The following is a 17,995-nucleotide window of genomic DNA, read 5'->3' on the forward strand; positions in this document are numbered from 1 at the left end:
CCCATCCCCCCCTCTCTAGCCCAGCCCGTACTTCATGATTTTGAATCCTGGCTCCATCGCTTAGTAGTTGTCGTTTCTCCTCTCTGAGCCTCAGTGTTTGGGGCAATAGGGCAATGCTGCTCAGGATAGCTTAGGACTCTACTGAGCTGACGAACACAGTTGTTGTTACCTGCCATTGAGTCAGACCCTGAGTCATGGTGACCCCATGCACTACAGAACAAAGTGCTGCCTGGTCCTGTGCCGTCCCCACGATCACTTGTGGATTGGACCACTGTGATCCATAGGGTTTTCATGAGCAACTTTTTGGAAGCAGATAGGCAGGGCTTTCTTCCTAATTCATCTTAGTCTAGAAGTTCCCCTGAAACCTGCTCAGCATCCCAGCAACAAGCAAGCCTCCACTGACATGTGGTGCTATGGATGAGGTGCACGGGCTAGGAATTGAACCTAGGTCTCCCGCAGGACCGCCAATGACCACCAATGGTCTGACACACAGTAGGTGCCTCTAAATTCTCCTGACTCCTCCAGGAAGATGATCCTACAGGTCTGGACCACTCACCATTGCCCCAAAAGTGGTAGGTGGACAGGACCGTGGACCATGAGGTGGGCTTCTTTGGGCGCGTGGAGGCGAAAATAGTGACTCGATAACACCCCTCCTGCTCCATTGCCCCCGATGCTGGGTTCCAGCTGTGGGTCACTGGAAGGATGACTCAAAGCCAGGTCAATAAATAGGTTGCGTTCCCCTCTCCTCACCTTTCCACTGGGTGTGCTGTCTGCACAGATTTCCCTAGAGAACTCCTATTCATGTTTCAAAGCCCTTGCACCAACGTCCCCTTCCTTCAGGACCCTTTCCATTTGGCTCTCCTTCAGCTTGTCCCCCTCCTCCAGCCCAGCCTTTACTCCATGGGGCTAGGGTGTCTGTGTCCAACTCTGCCCCCTCTAGGCTGGAGGCTTCTCAAGAGCCAGGCTGAGGCTGAGGCTTCTTGGGGCCTCAGCTGGGCCCAGGAGAGAAGATGAGAGAGCAGTGGGAGACTGCCTGGACTGCACAGAGGCCTTCCTTTCCCTCCAGTGGCCTCATTAATTTGTCACCTATGTCTTGCGAGCTGCCACCTTCCCTGGTGTAGGTAAATGTTTAACAAACACCCTGGGACATGAGACTCATTACCCTCTGGAGTGCAACCTGCCCAGGGCTGAGCCCTGAGACTCCCAAGAGTCTCAAGACCAGCGTGGGCAAGTGGGTTCATTCGAGTCTCGGCCTATCCCCATTGCTGTGTGACCTTGATCAAGCAGCAATCACTCTCTGGGCCTCAGACACCCTGTATGGAACATCCCTGAAGGTTTAAGCCAGCCAGGAGTGATAAAGGGGGATGCCGATGCAGAGGCGGGGCGCCACATTCCCATACCCATTCCAGCCTGGTCCAGGGCTTGGGGTGCCGTCACGGTGCAGGTGGCACGGCTCTTGTCCTGGTCATGGGGCTGCCACTCAATGCAGTACGTCGTGGCCTCGACCCGGCCTGCCCAGTGCATTGTGGTCCCCTTGGCTCCAACACTGATATTCAGAGTCCTGGGTTCTAGGAAGAGAGGGAGGGGCACGGGGGAAGCACATTCGGTGCCGGCTCACCCCATCCTCTGGCCCAGCCCTAATTCCACAGGCTCGGAGTGTCTGTATCTGGCTTTGTCTTCCCTACACTGGGGACTACTTAGACGCTGGGCACAGAGGAGGCCAAAGGAGGGCATTGGAACGCGCTAAGTTGCTGCCCCTGCCTGATTGTGGGCTCCCTGCCACGACGTTCCCCATTAGTGCTCCCTGTACCACCCTGACTCCCACTGCCAGCCAGTGGGGCGCCTCCTGCTTTTCCAGATGCCTGTCACCCACCACCGCCTCACCCAGTAGAGGGTGTGGCCACAGGACCAGACCTCCCCAGGTAGATCAGACCCTGAACCCTGGATTCAGAAGCACAAGAACAAAACCATCCAGTGCCTTGGGTTTATCTCTCCCACCTGCTACAGCCAGGGGAACTGGCAGCAGTCTTGGAGAGGTGGGAGCTGTTTCTAACACTGGGCACAAAAACCACCCTTTACTGAGTGCCTGTTGTATGCACCAGGCCAGTGCCAAGTGCTTTATAGGAGCCACTTCACTATGAAGTAGGACAGTGATTACCCCATTTTATAGATGCAGAAACTGAGGCTCAGAAAGGGAGAGCCACTGGCTAGGGGACACCCAATGAGGGCATGGCTTCATCTCTCTGAGTCTCGGTCTTGTCTCTAAAATGGGCATCATTATAACAGCCCCATCCCCAGAGGGTGGCTGGGGGCACAGCAGGTCCAGGAGTAGGGTGAGGAAACTGAGACACTAGGCACGGGCACAAAATTTCAGGGGGCACCAAAAAACTCAGTTATCAAGATAACCAATATTTTAATGCACTGTCTTAAAAAAATAAAAATTAAAAAAATATATATGTTGTGCACTATTCACAACAGCCAAAAAGTGGAAACAACCCAAATGTCCATCAAACAGATGATGGACAAACACAGTGTGGTCCATATACAGTGGAATATTACTCAGCCGTAAAAAGGAATGAAGCTCTGATACCTGCTACAACGTGGATTTACCTCAAAAACATGATGCTAAGTGAAAGAAGCCAGACACAAAAGAACACATATTATATTGCATGGTTCCATTTATATGAAATGTCCAGGACAGACAAATCCATAGACACAAAAAATGGATTGGGGCTGGGGAACGGGGAGAGATGGGGATTGTTAATCGGTACAGGGTTTTCATTTGGGGTGATAAGAATGTTCTGGAACTAGATAGAGGTGGTGGTTGCACAATATGGTGAATGGACTAAAAGCCACTGAGCTGTACACTTCAAAATTTTATTGTGTGAATTTTACCTCAATAAAAAATAAAACATAAAAATATAAAAAATTAACAAAATACTAAGATTCTAAATAATGACAGGATCTGACCCTACTCTTTCATGAACCCCCTGCCTCACTCACCTCACCCTGATCTCTGCTCCATTCCCAATAAAACATTATTGACAAAAACAAGCATCCGGCCCAGCAGGCTGTACTTTGCTGATGAGATTGCATTATACAGCGTTATGATAATGCATTTGCTATTACATATCTTGATTACTGAGCGGTTGGACACACCCTTAAATTAAACACGCCCTTAAAGGTCTGTGCCTGTGGCTCAAAGTAGGTGCTCAGCTGCAAGGGGCCTTCCCCGCTGCTCTCCCCACCCACCTGCAGAGGTACCTGTGTGGTTGTCAGCAGTAATGAGACATGTCTGGTTGAGGCCAGGGCCAAAGCGATTCTGAGAAATGACAGTCACATTGTATGCAGCTCCTGAGAGTCTGAGCATTTTCCTCAGGGGCAGAGTCTTGGTGGCCCTGGCCTGGCATGGGCAAGACAGCATGTGCAGGTGGATGCTATATGTCGCCTCCACACCAGGTGTGGTTCTGTGGCAGCCTTCTGGAAGCTCCAGCTGCGGTGGCTGCTGTGAGGATTAGAGATGGCCTCTTAGGACCTGAATACACTCTTTGTCTCATGGACAGATGTCAGGACACAGCCTGTGAAGACAGACTCACCCATGGGTCACGGTAAATTACACGTGTGGAAAATTTTTAAAATTTTGAAAAAATCATAAACCCTGGTGCTGGCAAGGCTGCTGGGAAACTGGCATTCACTTCCAGCGACCATTGGTTTTTGTTGCTCTTGTTAGTTGCCGTCAAGTGGATCCCAAATCATGGCGACCCCATGTGTGCAAGGTGGAAGTGAACCATATGTGCTCTAGGGAGCACAGTTCTACTCTGACATGTGTGGAGTCCCTGTGAGTCGGGCCCCACGTGCTGAGTCAATTGCTATTGGGTAGAATATTTGGCCATTTTGCCCCTGACTGGCAAGAGAGTTTCCCTCTGTGCCTCAGTTTCCTCCTCTGTAAAATGCGGCTAATTAGACTGTACTTAATGAGTTATTTTGAATCTCAGAGAAATCTTACTTCCTCCCCTCTGACCCAGCCCACCATCACTGCCTAGTTGGGCCAGTCATCTCCCCTCTTGTCTCCTGGCTTCTACCCTCACCCCCCACAGTTTGCCCCACCCCACAAAAGCCAAAGTCCAGTTATGGGTATTCCCAGCTCACATACCCTCCATAGCTCCCTAGTACCTTCACAGTGAAACCCACCATCTGCCTAGTCCCTCGGATTCTCATGTCTCATCTCCCTCCTTCTCCCACTTGCTCGCCTCCCTCCAGGCTCTTGCCCCCTGCTCCCCGTCCCTGGGTCATATTGCAGTGCTACAATGACCCCAATACCTGCCCCTGCAGGGTCAGCTGCCTCCTTCCGTCTGGCTGGAGCAGCTCCACCGAGCAATTCAGCTCAAGCTTCGGGGGGGTTTCTACAACAAGACAGTGAGACAAGGATGCTGGGACTGTCTCCCTCCATCCCATGAAACACAAGATTTGTGTAGGTTGTTAAAGAGTTTCCAAAATCAGCAAAAACCACCCTAGGGGCTGTTTCCCAGCACTTGGGGCAGGAGGCAAGAGCTCATGAGGGCTGGAGGCAAAGGCTGGGAATCTCTCCCATAGCCTCTTCCTGGGCCACTTCCCCACCCTCAGGAATAGCCATTATCCGTGATTTTGGATCTTCCCAACTTTTTCTTTGACACAATTTGAAACTCCCTTTCTCAGTTCCCCGTTGCCCAGGGTTGGGGACAGCAGCCCATTTAACCATCTCAGGTGGATGGCACCCACGAAGCTCAGCCCAATGGTTCCCACTTGATAGAGTCCTAAAGCGGGCACAGCGGGGCCCGAGCACCGGATGGTTTGAGGGTCTACAGCCCAATCCCATCTCGAAAGAACAGCACTCGTTTCTCCTGTTGTCTCATTTCTAATGCCCCACTCCTTATTTCTACCAATTACAGCCTTATTTCTAACACCCACCTCCTTATTTCTAACACTCGCTGCCTTATTTCCAAAGCCTATTCTCATTCCCAAGGCCCAGGTGCTCTCACCAGCAGGGACACACACAGAGCTGCTCCAGCTGCTCCAGGGACCTCCTGGGGCCTGAGACCTGAGCCACCGCTGCCGCCGCAGCTGAAATTCCTGGGCAGCATCCTTCTCCAGGGGGCAGCGGCAAGACTCTGAGGAGAGGTAGATCAAACATTAGGCCGCAGGGTTGCCCCACACCCAGGATGCCCAGGGCTTGGCACTGGTCATTTAGCCACTGTGCACTTATTGGGTGCCAACGGTATGCAGGACCATGTGCTGGGCGCTGGGGACATAGAGTGGACAGGGGAGGCTCTGCCCTTGAGGGGTCTCCAGGTACATCCATTTCTGCCCCTGCCCCAGCTTCGAAACCCCGCCAGGCTACCTCCTGGGGATATGATCTCGGCCAATGTCTTCTGGCCTCTGAGCATTGGTTTCCTCACATGTGAAATGGGAACAATCCAACACTTAACTACAGAGCAGAGCAACAGGCACGCAAAGAGCTTAGCATTGGGCCGGCCATACAGTAGGTGCTTAATGCTGACTTGCTGCAGCTGTCGCTGTCATTATTATTATTCTCACCTAAGCCAGTATCATCCTGAAGTCCACAGTGGCCCTAGAACAAGATCATATTTATATATTGTTTTACATCTTGGTGTTGAAAAATACGAACTGTTCCAGAATTTTAAACACTATATTGTTTCGTACACCAACGTTCATTGCAGTATTGTCCACAATAGTCAAAAGGTGGAAACAACTCAAATGTCCAACAGAAGTATTAATAAGCAAAACGTGGTCTATGCATACCATGGGATATTACTCAGGCAATAAGAGAAATGATGTTTTGATACATGCTACAGTGTGAATGAACCTCAAAAACATGACGCTGAGTAAAATCACCAGGCACAAAAGGACAACTACTATATGATCTCACTTACATGAAATGTCTAGAATAGGCAAATGCATAGAGGCAGAAGTAGATTAGTGATTGCCTAGGGCTGGGGGGAGCGGCGGGGAATGGAGAGTTCTTGCTTAAGGGGCATTGAGTTGCTGTTTGGGGTGATAAAAAACGTTTTGGAAACAGATATTGGTGATGTTTGCACAACATGGCGGATGTAATTAATGTCACTGAATTGCACGCGTATAAATAGTTGAAATGGCAAACGTTTTGTTATATTTTCTCACGATAAAATTAAAACATATGGTTAATTAGCCAATTATACATTGTATATATTTTACCACAATACAATTTAAAAAATAATAATAATAATAATTTTGCTAAATGCCATGTGGAGCCCTGGACTGGATCCAAGAACCGAAAAAGGACTTTTGTGACAAAACAGGTGAAATCAGAATAAAATCTGGAGCTTCACTAATAGCGATGTGCCAGTGTTAATTTCTTAGACGAAACCAATGTCCTGTGGTCATGTAAGATGGTAACAGTGGGGGAACCTGGGTGAGGGATGCATGGGAACCCTCTGTACTATCTTTGCAACTTTTCTGGCTACTCTATAACCCTGGAGAGAAGACACAGCATACTAACTAGTCTTTGACATCACACTGGCCCTTATCATGCGGGGCCAAGGTGAGGAATTCACATATAAACCCTGAATTTCTGCCCACTCGCTGAGAGAAGGCAGAGCTGGAACCTCCCTGTAGAGTCTGACTCTCTCCAAAGACCAAGACGCTGTATTGAAATTCTGTCTGCTATCGCCAACCTTGAACACTAGCTATGAGGGACCTCTGCCACGTTTAAGCTGTGGTCAAGCCTTCCTCCCAAGACCACTCGTAAAAGGTAAATGCCTGCAGTCTAAAGATTGGGACTTTAACAATTGATATAACATTATAATTCTTCATTCTGATTCTCCGGCTCTATATGAATGTCTTGAGGTCTTACTCATGTGCCTTGCTATGACTACCTTGCAAAAAACTAAACGGTAGCAAACCTGAGTACTTCTCAACTTATTTTAAAATAAAACCCTACACAGCAGGCAGTGACAGACAGTAGCTGAAGAAGGAATGAATGAATGAGTAGAAGGGCAGCTTCCTGGAAGAGGTGGCCTTCACACTGGCCCCAGCTGGGCTGGGTTTGCATGTGCTGAGATGGAGAGGAAACCTTTCTGGGGAGGGAACAGCACAGATAAAGGCAAGAAGGCTTAAAATCAAGTATACGGGCGAGCCTGGCAGCCATTCAGGAGGGTCTCGGAGGAAGCACGAGACAGGCGAGGGGACTGGGGCCAGCTCAGCCTGGCTGAGAACAAGCATGCCCTCCTGAGGGTAACGGGGAGTCATGGAGGATGTGTGAGCAGAAGCAGCCATGGTTAAATCCAGGTGTCAGTTCCTGAGGGGCAGGGCAGGGGTCAAGAGTGGAGGTCAGGTGAGGGGGTTGACAATGCAGAGATGGTGTCAGGGATTGAATTGTTTCCCCCCAAAATATCCGTCATCTTAGCTGGGCCATGATTCTCAGTATTGTGTGATTGTCCATCATTTTATGTGGTTTTCCTGTATGTCGTAAATCCTATCACTATGATGTAATAAAACGGATTATCCGCAGTTATACTGATGCATTGTACAAGATTAGATAGTGTCTTAAGCCAATCTCTTTTGAGATTTAAAAGAGAGAAGCAAGCAGAGACACAGGGGGACCTCATACCACCAAGAAGGCAGCGTCGAGGGTAGAGCACGTCCTTTGGACCTGAGGTTCCCGTGCTAAGATGCTCCCAGACCAAGGGAAGACTGATGACTGGGACCTTCCTCCAGAGTCAACAGAGAGAGAAGGCCTTCCCCTGGAGCCGGTGCCCTGAATTTAGACTTGTAGCATACTAGACTGTAAGAGAATAAATTCCTCTTTGTTAAAGTCACCCACCTGTGGTATTTCTGTTATAGAAGCACTAGTAGACTGATGGATGATGAGAATGATTTGAGGTGGTGAGGGTGCACTGGGAAGCGGTCTGTGCCTATCCCTGAGCCAGGGAATAAACTCACCAACTTCCAGGGGCTGCCGGGCGTCCGGTGTCGGAACTGCACATCAGCATTATCCTGGCCATCTGGGGTTTTCCACTCCATGAGCACCTGCCCTGCTGTCCTGGACACCTTGATGTCTTTAGGAGGAGGGTCGTATTTAACTGGAAGCAGAGGCGGGGGTAGAGGAGTCAACCAGGATATGTGTGAGTTGGTGGGCTCCACTTGAGCCAGGATAACCAAGTCCCCCAAATGTGAATCAGAGACACCCCTGCAGTCTGGGATTCTATGGTCCCAATAGTCAAGATATATATGCAGGATTCCATTAGCAAAGATATCTTTAAAATATCAATACCCATTGTTGGCAAGGATGTGGCAAGACAGACACTTTTGTAAATTGTGGGTGAGAGGGTTATCGTTAACCTTTGTTTCTCTGGAGGGCTATTAAGGATGTGACAATTTTTTAGATCCATTTCAAGGAGCCTGGCCTAAGGAGAGACGTCTATTATCCTTTCTTCACCTTGATCAAACCATACCTGATCCTACCCCAGGGCCTTTGCACTTGCATACCCTCTGCCTGAAACACTCTTCCCCACTTTTATTCCTAGATGCTAGATCTTTTTTTATCCTTTGGGGCTCAGCTCATGTGTCACCTCCCTGACCTTCTGACTTTATTCTCTCACCATGTGGAGTTATCACACATTGTCCATTGCCCCCACTTGAATTTTGGCTCCATGAAGGCAGAGACAGGGCCAAGATTAGGGTGAGGCAAGGTCACGCAAGTGCAGGGTTAGATCTTGTCTTAGTTTAAAATTTTGATATTTTGTTCATCATGGATTTTTTTTTTTGCATTAAATTGAATTTTCTTAAGTACCGCATTAAAACAGTATTTACGTTGACTACTCAGTTTTTTAGTTTTTGTGCCTGTTGTGGATTGAATTATGTCCCTAAAAATATGTGTTTGAAATCCTAACTTCTATCCCTGTAATTATAATCCCATTGGGGAATGGCTTGTCTTGGTTTTGTTAAGGAGACAGGATTAGTGTCATGTGTGTTTTAAATCAATCTTTTTTGAGACATAAAAGAGATTAACAAGTAATCCAAAGAAGCAGAGATGAGGTAAAACAGATGCCAGGCTATATGGAGATCTCTAAGAAACCAGGAAGCAGAAGCTAAAGAGACAAGAACCTTCCTTGTTCTAGCCTCCTAAATGACGAGAAAATAAATTTCTGTTTGTTAAAGCCATCCACTTGTGATATTTCTGTTATAGATGACTAAGACGGTACCAAGATAGATGTCTCACTTGCCTCACCCTAGGACCAGCCTGGGCAGCAATGTCCACATTCCCTATTCCTGATCATGGCAACAGTTGTTGTGTGCCATCATGTCATTTTTGACTCATAGCAACCCTATATGACAGAGTAGAACTGCCCCATAGGGTTTCCCAGGCTGTAATCTTTATGGGAGCAGACATCCAGGTCTTTTCTCCTGAGAAGCCACTGGTGGATTCAAACTGCTGACCTTTTGGTTAGCTGCTTAGTGCTTTAACCATTGTGTTACCGGTGCTCCTTGTGGTGACAGTAGGGACTCAAAAACAATATACTGAATGCACGTTGTTTGGTCACAGAAACAGAAACAAAGATCAACAGGGTCCCAGCAGCATTAGGGATATCAGAGAGATACCAGAAGCAACCTAAATGCCCAGGAGTGGAGGGGTTGTGAGGGGATTGTGGAAGACCCTGCTGTGCCACACACGGTGAATGATGTGACAACAGCTGGCAGTAGAGAGCCCTTCAGCAGGTGACAGTGTCCCCCAGGTCCAGGCTGGGGAACCCGATGGCATGGGGAGGAGGAGAACAGGGGCCCTGATGGTGTGCTAACCGAAGCTGTAGAGCAGCAGGGAAATCTCAGGCGACTTCTCCGTTCTGTTCGCGACCTGGGACTCCACCCAGAGAGTGATGTCGTGGAGCACAGGCACACCGTCCTGATCAGAGAACTGCAGTCTGGTGGCTGAGCCCACAGCGAAGTAGCAGCAGCGCCCAGGGCTAAGGCTGCAGAAAAGAGGACGTTGATGATTAGTCCGGGGTCCTCTTGGACCCCAGAATGCCAGCAACTATGGCAGATGCTGCATATCACCTCCCAGCACCCTTTTCTGCCTCTTCTATTTCTCCCTCCGCTACAGCCTGGGGCTCCTTGGAGGTTGGCCGGGCACTTAAGGAGTTGAGGGGACCCCAGAATCTTCCAGCATGGGCAGCCACAGAGAGAAGGAAGGAATGGATGGATGGATGGATGAATGAATGAGTGAGGGGGTAAAGAGGAAGGAAGGACTAGAGGGAGCCTCAGTGCTACCCACTCTGAGATGCTCACATCACAGAGGCTCAGCCCTGCCTTCTCAAATGAGAAACTGAGGCACTGGAAGAAACAATGACTAGACCTAGGTCGCGTATCTGAGAGCGTGGGCATTGGGGAGTAGAAGTGAGGGAGGGATGGCGGAAGAGGGTCTGGGGACCAGAGTGGGGTCCTCACCAACACCTCAGGAAGTGGCTGACCCCGGTTGCAGGGCCCTCGTACCGCCAGGAACACTCATAGCTGCCTGTGCTGAGTATCCGGTAGCAGCTCAGGTCCCGGGGGCCCAAGGCCGAGCCTGAAGAAGATTCCAGAAGTTAGAGAATGGACTAGGGTATGGCGGGCACTGTAAGGCTTAGCACCAACATACCCCCAGGATGACTCTTTGCAATACTTAAGTAATCTGGTGTCACCTCAGTCTAAGCCTGCAGTGGTTCCCAGCATCCTCCCTGCCCCTCCCCACCTCTCTCCCCCATCTCCCTGCTCACTCTGCTTCAGCCTCCTCACTGGGCCCCAAAAACACCAGGCTCATTCCTACCTCAGGGCCTTTGCATGTGCTATTCCCTTGGCCTGAAACACATCGCCCCTTGATCTTTTTTGTTTTGTTTTGTTTGTTTATGATTACAATTTTATTAGAGCAAAAAAGGACACTAATGAAGAAACACATAGTCCGTGGTCTGGAAGGGCTCCCAATGCGGAGCTTCCATGTCCCAAAAAGGGAGTGCTACCCTCCCACTTGCACTGATGTCTTTCACCAACCAGGCAACACACCCTGATTTTGACATACCAGCTTCTCCTTCAGTATCTCCTCCTCCACTACCCACCAGCCCAAAGCAGCCCTCTCTCTCCCCGTCTTCTGCTCAGTTTTTTTCATAGCACATGTGACTGCTCATTGCATGCAGTCTATGAATTCATGTGCCTGTATCTATCCACCCCACTCCACCCATCCATCCATTTGTCTATCCATCCACCTATCCATCTACCCATCTATCCAGGCTGGGATCCCAGAAGGTCAGCTGGACTCACAGTGGATTCCGTCATGTCTAGAATTGTGTCTGCACATAGTAGGCGCTAGGTAAATCTTTTATCAAATAACAGAATGGATGAAGCACCTGCTCAGTGCCAGACCCTTTGCGGGTTGGATTATAAGCATAAATGTTTCAGCAACTGCTGCCTGGGAAGGGGGGACTTCAATTAGCTGCTTTACCCCATGTGCTGACCATCTGAACAGATTCAGACACCAGTCCATGACCCTTGTGAGGGAGACTTAGGCTCGAAGAGGGCAGTGGCTGCTGCAGGACACCCAAGCCTCGCTGAGGATGGGCTGGCCAGCTGGCTGTGGGTAGGAGTGCCCAAGAACCCAGGCAGGGCTGGGTCTTTGGCTGGGTGGGAGGAGGCTGAGAAACAGGGCAACTGGGGATTGGGTCATTCAGAGCCCAGTATGAACACCCCCTGGGGACTGTCCCAAACCTGAGTCTGTGTGCGAGTATGGCGGGTCCTGAAAACAGCACTCACTGGCTCCGCAGGCTCCGGCTGCAAAGGCAACAAAGAGATGATGATATTCCTGGTTTCACACAACTTAGGCAGAGGGACTCAGCTTGTGGGTTTGCACCCATCTGACCATCTGCTCGACTGACCATCCACCTGCCTGCATACTCACCCATCTGTGCACTCACCTGCCACCTACCCACCCACCCACCCACTCATCTGCCCATCCATCTATCCATTTATCCATCCATCCATCCACCCATCAACCCACCCATCCATCCATCCACCAACCCACCCACCCACCCATCCATTCACCCACCCATTTGGCCATCTATCCATCCATTCATCCATCCACCAACCTACCCATCTAACCATCTGTTCACCCATCCACCCATCCATCCATCTATCTATGCACTCATCTGTCTAGCCAGCCAACCAGGTAGCCAGCCAGCCAGGTAGCCAGCCAGCCAGGCAGCCACTCACCCATCCACCTACCCTTCCATGCATCCATCTACCCACTCAGCCAGCCAACCACATGCCTCTGACCATCCACCCACCCACACATCCATCCATTTGCCCTTCAATCCACCCACCACCCATCAGCCCTTGGTCTTTGTATATAATAAATTCCCCAATGGAGGCCGAGATACATAGTTGGGCACCTATGGGGAGGTGGCCCCAGAAGGAAAAAACAGGAAGACGGACAGCCCTGGGGAGGCTGAGAGAAGTGGGGTGTGCCTGGAACATCAACAACATCTGAAACTGGTGGGTGGCTGAGCAAGTGAACTGAGGCCACAACATTGGGTAGCTCTGGACAGTCCTGGGGGTGGAGGGGGTAGACCTCCCTCAGCCAGGGGTCAGCCCTGCCCCCAGGAGTGACAGAGTCTGTCAGGTGCTAACCTGGGTAAGGAGCTCCTGCTGGAAGGATTAGAATCGCTGGGAGGGAAGGAACCAAGAAGCAGCCCCATGTGGCCTGACTGTGAGGAGGGATACTGGGCTCTCTGTCCCCCCATTTCCTTCTGTGGCATCACAGCCCCCCATGGCCTGAAGCCCACCCCCGTCTTTCCCCCTGGGCTGACCACTTGCTGCCATCACCATCAGGCTGCCCCCTGGGCTGCTTCTCCAGATAAATCTGGGGTCCCTTTCCCCTCTGTTGTTGGTCTTCCAGCCTTACCTGGCTCTCACAGATCCCAGCACCATGGCTCACACAGGCTATGCCTTGCAGCTGGCCAGCCCTGTTCCAAGCGTTTTGCCTGAGTTCAACTCATTGAGCCATGTGATGAGACTGTGCCCTGTTGATTCCCAGACAAAGAGAGGGAAACTGAGGCACGGAGAGGTGAAGAAGTTGCCTGAGGTCACATAGCAGTAGTGGCAGAACTGAGACTGGAGTCCAAAGCTTCCCCTCCACAGGGGGTCAGTGCCTCCCTCCTCACCTGATTCCACAAGATGGACAGTATATATATATATATATATATATATAATGTATGTCTGTTATAATGAGGGCAGTTTTAGTTAAGTGGTAGAATTCACACCTTCCCTGCAGGAGGCCTCCCCACGCATCTGTCAGTTTGTCCTACTGTGGGGGCTTGCGTGTTGCTGTGATGCTGGAATCTATGCCATTGGTATTCGAATACCCAGCAGGGCTACCCATGGTAGAGAGGTTTCAGCTGAGCTTCCCGACTAAGACAAACCAGGATGAAAGACCTGGTGGTCTACTTCCGAAAAGAATTAGCCAGTGAAAACCTTATGAATAGCAGCGGAACACTGACTGATATTGCCAGAAGATGAGCCCCTCAGGTTGGAAGGCACTCAGAATACGACTGGGAAAGAGCTGCCTCCTCAAACTAGAGTTGACCTTAATGATGTAGGTGGAGTCAAACTTTCGGGACCTTCATTTGCTGATACGACACAACTCAAAACGAGAAGAAACAGCTGCAAACATCCATTAATAATCAGTACTTGAAACGTACCAAGTATGAATCCAGGAAATTGTAAATCATCAAAAATGAAATGGAATGCATACACGTCAATATCCTAGGCATTAGTGAGCTGAAATGGACTGGTCTTGGCCATTCTGAATGGGAATATCATATGGTCTACTATGCCAGGAATGACAGCTTGCAGAGGAATGGCACTGCATTTATTGTCAAAAAGAACATTTCAAGATCTATCCTGAAGTACACTGTCAGTGATAGGATAATATCCATATGCCTACTAAGAAGACCAGTTAATATAACTATTATTCAAATTTGCACACCAACTACTAAGGCCAAAGATGAAGAAATTGAGATTTTTACCAACTGCTGCAGTCTGAAATTGATTGAACATGCAATCAGGATGCATTGATAATTACTGGTCGTTTGAATGTGAAAGTTGGAAACAAAGAAGAAGGATCAGTAGTTGGAAAATATGGCCTTGGAAACAGAAACAATGCTGGAGATCACATGATAGAATTTTGCAAGACCAACGATTGCCTCATTGCAAATATCTTTTTTCACCAACATAAACGGCAACTGTACACATGGACCTCGCTAAATGGAATATGAAGGAATTGAATCGACTACATCTGTGGAAAGAGACAATGGAAAAGCTCAATATCATCAGTCAGAACAAGGCCAGGGGCAGACTGTGGAACAGACCACCAATCGCTCATATGCAAGTTCAAGTCGAAGCTGAGGGAAATTAGAACGAGAGCTAAAGTACGACCTTGAGTATATCCCAGCTGAATTTAGAGACCATCTGAGGAACAGATTTGACGTGTTGAACACTAGTGACCGAAGACCAGATGAGTTGGGGATTGATATTCACATCACACAAGAAGAAGGCAAGAGATCATTAAAAAGACAGAAAATAAAGAAAAGGCCAAAATGAACGTCAGAAGAGACTCTGAAACTGGCTCTTGAACATTGAGTAGCTAAAGCAAACGGAAGAAATGATGAAATAAAAGAACTGAACAGAAGATTTCAAAGGGCAGCTCGAGAAGACAAAGTAAAGTGTTATAATGACACGTGCAAAGAGCTGGAGTTAGTAGAAAACCAAAAGGGAAGAACATGCTCGGCATTTCTCAAGCTGAAAGAACTGAAGAAAAAATTCGAAGCTCAAGTTGCAATATTGAAGGATTCTATGGGAAAAATATTAAATGACGCAGGAAGCATCAAAAGAAGATGGAAGGAATACACAGAGTCACTGAACCAAAAAGAATTGGTTGACAATCAACCGTTTCAGAAGGTAGCGTATGATCAGGAACAGATGGTACTGAAGGAAGAAGTCCAAGCTGCACTGAAGGCACTGGAGAAAAACAAGGCTCCAGGGATTGACGGAATACCAACTGAGATGTTTCAACAAATGGATGCCAAGAAATTTGGAAGACGCCTACCTGGCCAATCGACTGGAAGAGATCCATATTTATGCCTATTCCAAAGAAAGGTAATCCAATATCACAGACAAGTAAAATTTTGCTAAATATCATTCAAAAGTGACTGCAGCAGTATATTAACGGGGAACTGCCAGAAGTTCAAGCCGGATTCAAAAGAGGACATGGAACCGGGAATATCTTTGCTGATGTCAGATGGATCCTGGCTGAAAGCAGAGAATACCAGAAAGATGTTTATCTGTGTTTTATTGACTATGCAGAGGCATTTGACTGTGTGGATCATAACAAATTACGGATACCATTGCGAAGGATGGGAATTCCAGAACACTTAATTGTGCTCACGAGGAACCTTTACACGGCTCAAGAGGCGGTTGTTCCTACAGAACAAGAGGGTGTTGAGTAGTTTAAAGGTGTGTGTTAGGGTTGTACCCTTTCACCATACTTATTCAGTGTGTACACTGAGCAAACAATCTGAGAAACTGGACTATATGAAGAAGAACAGAGCATGGGGATTGGAGGAAGACTCATTAACAACCTGCATTATGCAGAGGACACAACCTTGCTTGCTGAAAGTGAAAAAAAACTTGAAGCACTTATTGATGAAGATCAAAGACCACAGCCTTCGGTATGGATTACATCTCAACATAAAGAAAACAAAAATTCTCACAACTGGACCAGTAAGCAATATCATGATAAACGGAGAAAAGATTGAAGTTGCCAGGGATTTCATTTTACTTAGATCCACAATCAATGCTCTTGGAAGCAGCAGTCAAGAAATCAAACGACACAGTACATTGGACAAATCTGTACCAAAAGACCTCTTTAAAGTGTTAAAAAGCAAAGATGTCACTTTGAGAACTAAGGTGCGCCTGACCCAAGGTATGGTGTTTTCAATCACCTTATACGCATGTGAAAGCTGGGCAATCAATAAGGAAGACAGAAGAAGAATTGACACCTTTGAATTATGATGTTGGTGAAGAATATTGCATATACCATGGACTGTCAAAAGAAGGAACAAATCCGTCTTGGAAGAAGTACAGCCAGAATGCTTCTAAGAAGCAACGATGGTGAGACTTTGTCTCACATACTTAGGGCATGATATCAGGAGGGGTCAGTCCCTGGAGAAGGACATCGTGCTTGATAAAGTAGAGGGTCAGTGAAAAGGAGGAAGACCCTCAACAAGATGGATTGACAGTGGCTGCAACAGTGGGCTCAAGCATAACAAAGTTTATGAGGATAGTACAGGACCAGGCAGTGTTTCATTCTGTTGTACATGGGGTGGCTGTGAGTCAGAACCAACTCAATGGCACCTAACAACAACATGCAGGAGACCAGTGTTCAATTCCTGGCCAAGGCACCTCATATACAGCCACCATCAATCGGTCATTGGAGGCTTGTGTGTTGCTAGGACACTGAACAGGTTTCAGTGGAGCTTCAAGACTAAGACAGATTAGGAAGAAAGGCTGGGCTATCAGCTTCCAAAAATCAGCCAGTGAAAACCCTGTGGATCACAAGGGTCTGATCCACAACTGATCATGGGGATGGGGCAGGACTGGGCAGCATTTTGTTCCATTGTGTGTGGAGTCCTCAAGAGGCAGGGCCAATTCAATGGCAACTAACGAGGACAACAATAACATATCTGTTATATACACAGTTGTTCTTTAGTTCTTCATTGGCTGTTTTCTCATTGCCCTCTGGGAAGTAGGAAAAATTCAGTCCATTTCATAGAAGAGAAAAACCAAGACCCAGAGGAGAGTTGTCCAGGTCTGACCCCAGGGCCCACAGAGGTGGCCATTACTGGTGTCCCCATTTGGCAGAGAGAAAGACTGAGGCACAGAGAGACAGAGCCAAACCTCAAGCTCAGGTCCATGGCTCTCCACACATTCACACTCACCTAATTCCACATGGTCAGTGAGAAAACCCTGGCTCCAGGATAGGGGTACTCACCGCTCTGCCTGGGGAAGAGGAGGAGGAGGACGGGGAGGACCAGCTTGGCCACCAGCCACCCCATCAGGTCCACGCGGAGCCTGCAGTCCAGGCAAGCTCTCACACTGCCGGTGAGGCCCCAGGCACCTCTTCCCCGCCCTGGAACGCATCAAAGCTGAGCAAGAAAGAAGACAAAAAAATGTAAGGTGTGACAGCCCCTCCTGCTGCAAGTCAAAGCGAAAGAAAAACCCAGGAAGTCAGCTCGGAGGCTGGGGCCTCCCTCCACCACAAACCCACCAGGCCTGGAAACCCCATAGTAGCTCCGTGAGCTGCTGGCGACTGTGTGGGCGGGGTCTCCAGCCCTCTCTGGACCTGAAAGGGAGTCCAGCATCCTCGAGGCCTGAGTTCCTTCATTCAGCGAGTCTCCAGGAATTGCCTACTGTGTGTTGGGGGCTGAGAAGATGCTAGACGCCCTGTTTCCCAAACACCAGCCTTAGAGCGCCCTGGACCCCAGCTCCTGACCCTGGATTCTCACCTCTCAGAGAACCCTTTCCCCAACCAGCAATGCTCCAAAATGTGCATGAAGTCATGATTCACACTGCGATGTAGATGGACCTGCAGACCTTGCTGAGTGAAGGACACCAGAGAAAACCGCATATTGTCTGACTGCCCTTATATGAAATGCCCAGAACAGGAAAAGGCACAGAGGCAGAAAATGAACTACTGGTTGCCTATGGCTTGGGGGAATCCCTGGGTGGTGCAAACGGTTAAGTGCTCAACTACTAGTTGAAAGGTTGGTGTTTTGAACCCACCCAGAAACACCTCAGAAAAAAGGCCTGGTGATCTGTTTCTGAAAGGACACAGCCCTGAAAACCCTATGGAGTTCTACTCTGCACACATGGGGTTGCC

General features: G+C 48.8%; 1 protein-coding gene across 4 annotated transcripts in view; it reads right to left on the reverse strand.

Moving 5' to 3' along the window:
* IL12RB1 (interleukin 12 receptor subunit beta 1) overlaps positions 1-17,734 on the reverse strand; it is a 32,724-nt gene extending 14,990 nt beyond the window's left edge. The window contains exons 1-11 of one of the 4 annotated variants that reach the window (XM_023552231.2): positions 17,108-17,729; positions 11,770-11,832; positions 10,480-10,597; positions 9,835-10,004; positions 7,978-8,117; positions 5,575-5,608; positions 5,019-5,147; positions 4,321-4,403; positions 3,265-3,505; positions 1,401-1,568; positions 557-694 (exon numbers count right to left, since the gene is read on the reverse strand). In XM_023552231.2, coding sequence (XP_023407999.1) covers positions 557-694; positions 1,401-1,568; positions 3,265-3,505; positions 4,321-4,403; positions 5,019-5,147; positions 5,575-5,608; positions 7,978-8,117; positions 9,835-10,004; positions 10,480-10,597; positions 11,770-11,832; positions 17,108-17,171 — 1,348 coding nt within the window. In that variant the 5' untranslated portion in view covers positions 17,172-17,729. Of the gene's footprint in view, positions 1-556; positions 695-1,400; positions 1,569-3,264; positions 3,506-4,320; positions 4,404-5,018; positions 5,148-5,574; positions 5,609-7,977; positions 8,118-9,834; positions 10,005-10,479; positions 10,598-11,769; positions 11,833-17,107 lie in introns of all 4 variants that reach the window. The other 3 variants (XM_023552233.2, XM_023552232.2, XM_023552234.2) reach the window with 3 other exon arrangements.
* Between the last annotated feature and the right edge of the window lie 261 nt (positions 17,735-17,995).

The sequence above is a fragment of the Loxodonta africana genome, chromosome 3, assembly GCF_030014295.1.
Source record: "Loxodonta africana isolate mLoxAfr1 chromosome 3, mLoxAfr1.hap2, whole genome shotgun sequence".
Taxonomy (NCBI): domain Eukaryota; kingdom Metazoa; phylum Chordata; class Mammalia; order Proboscidea; family Elephantidae; genus Loxodonta; species Loxodonta africana.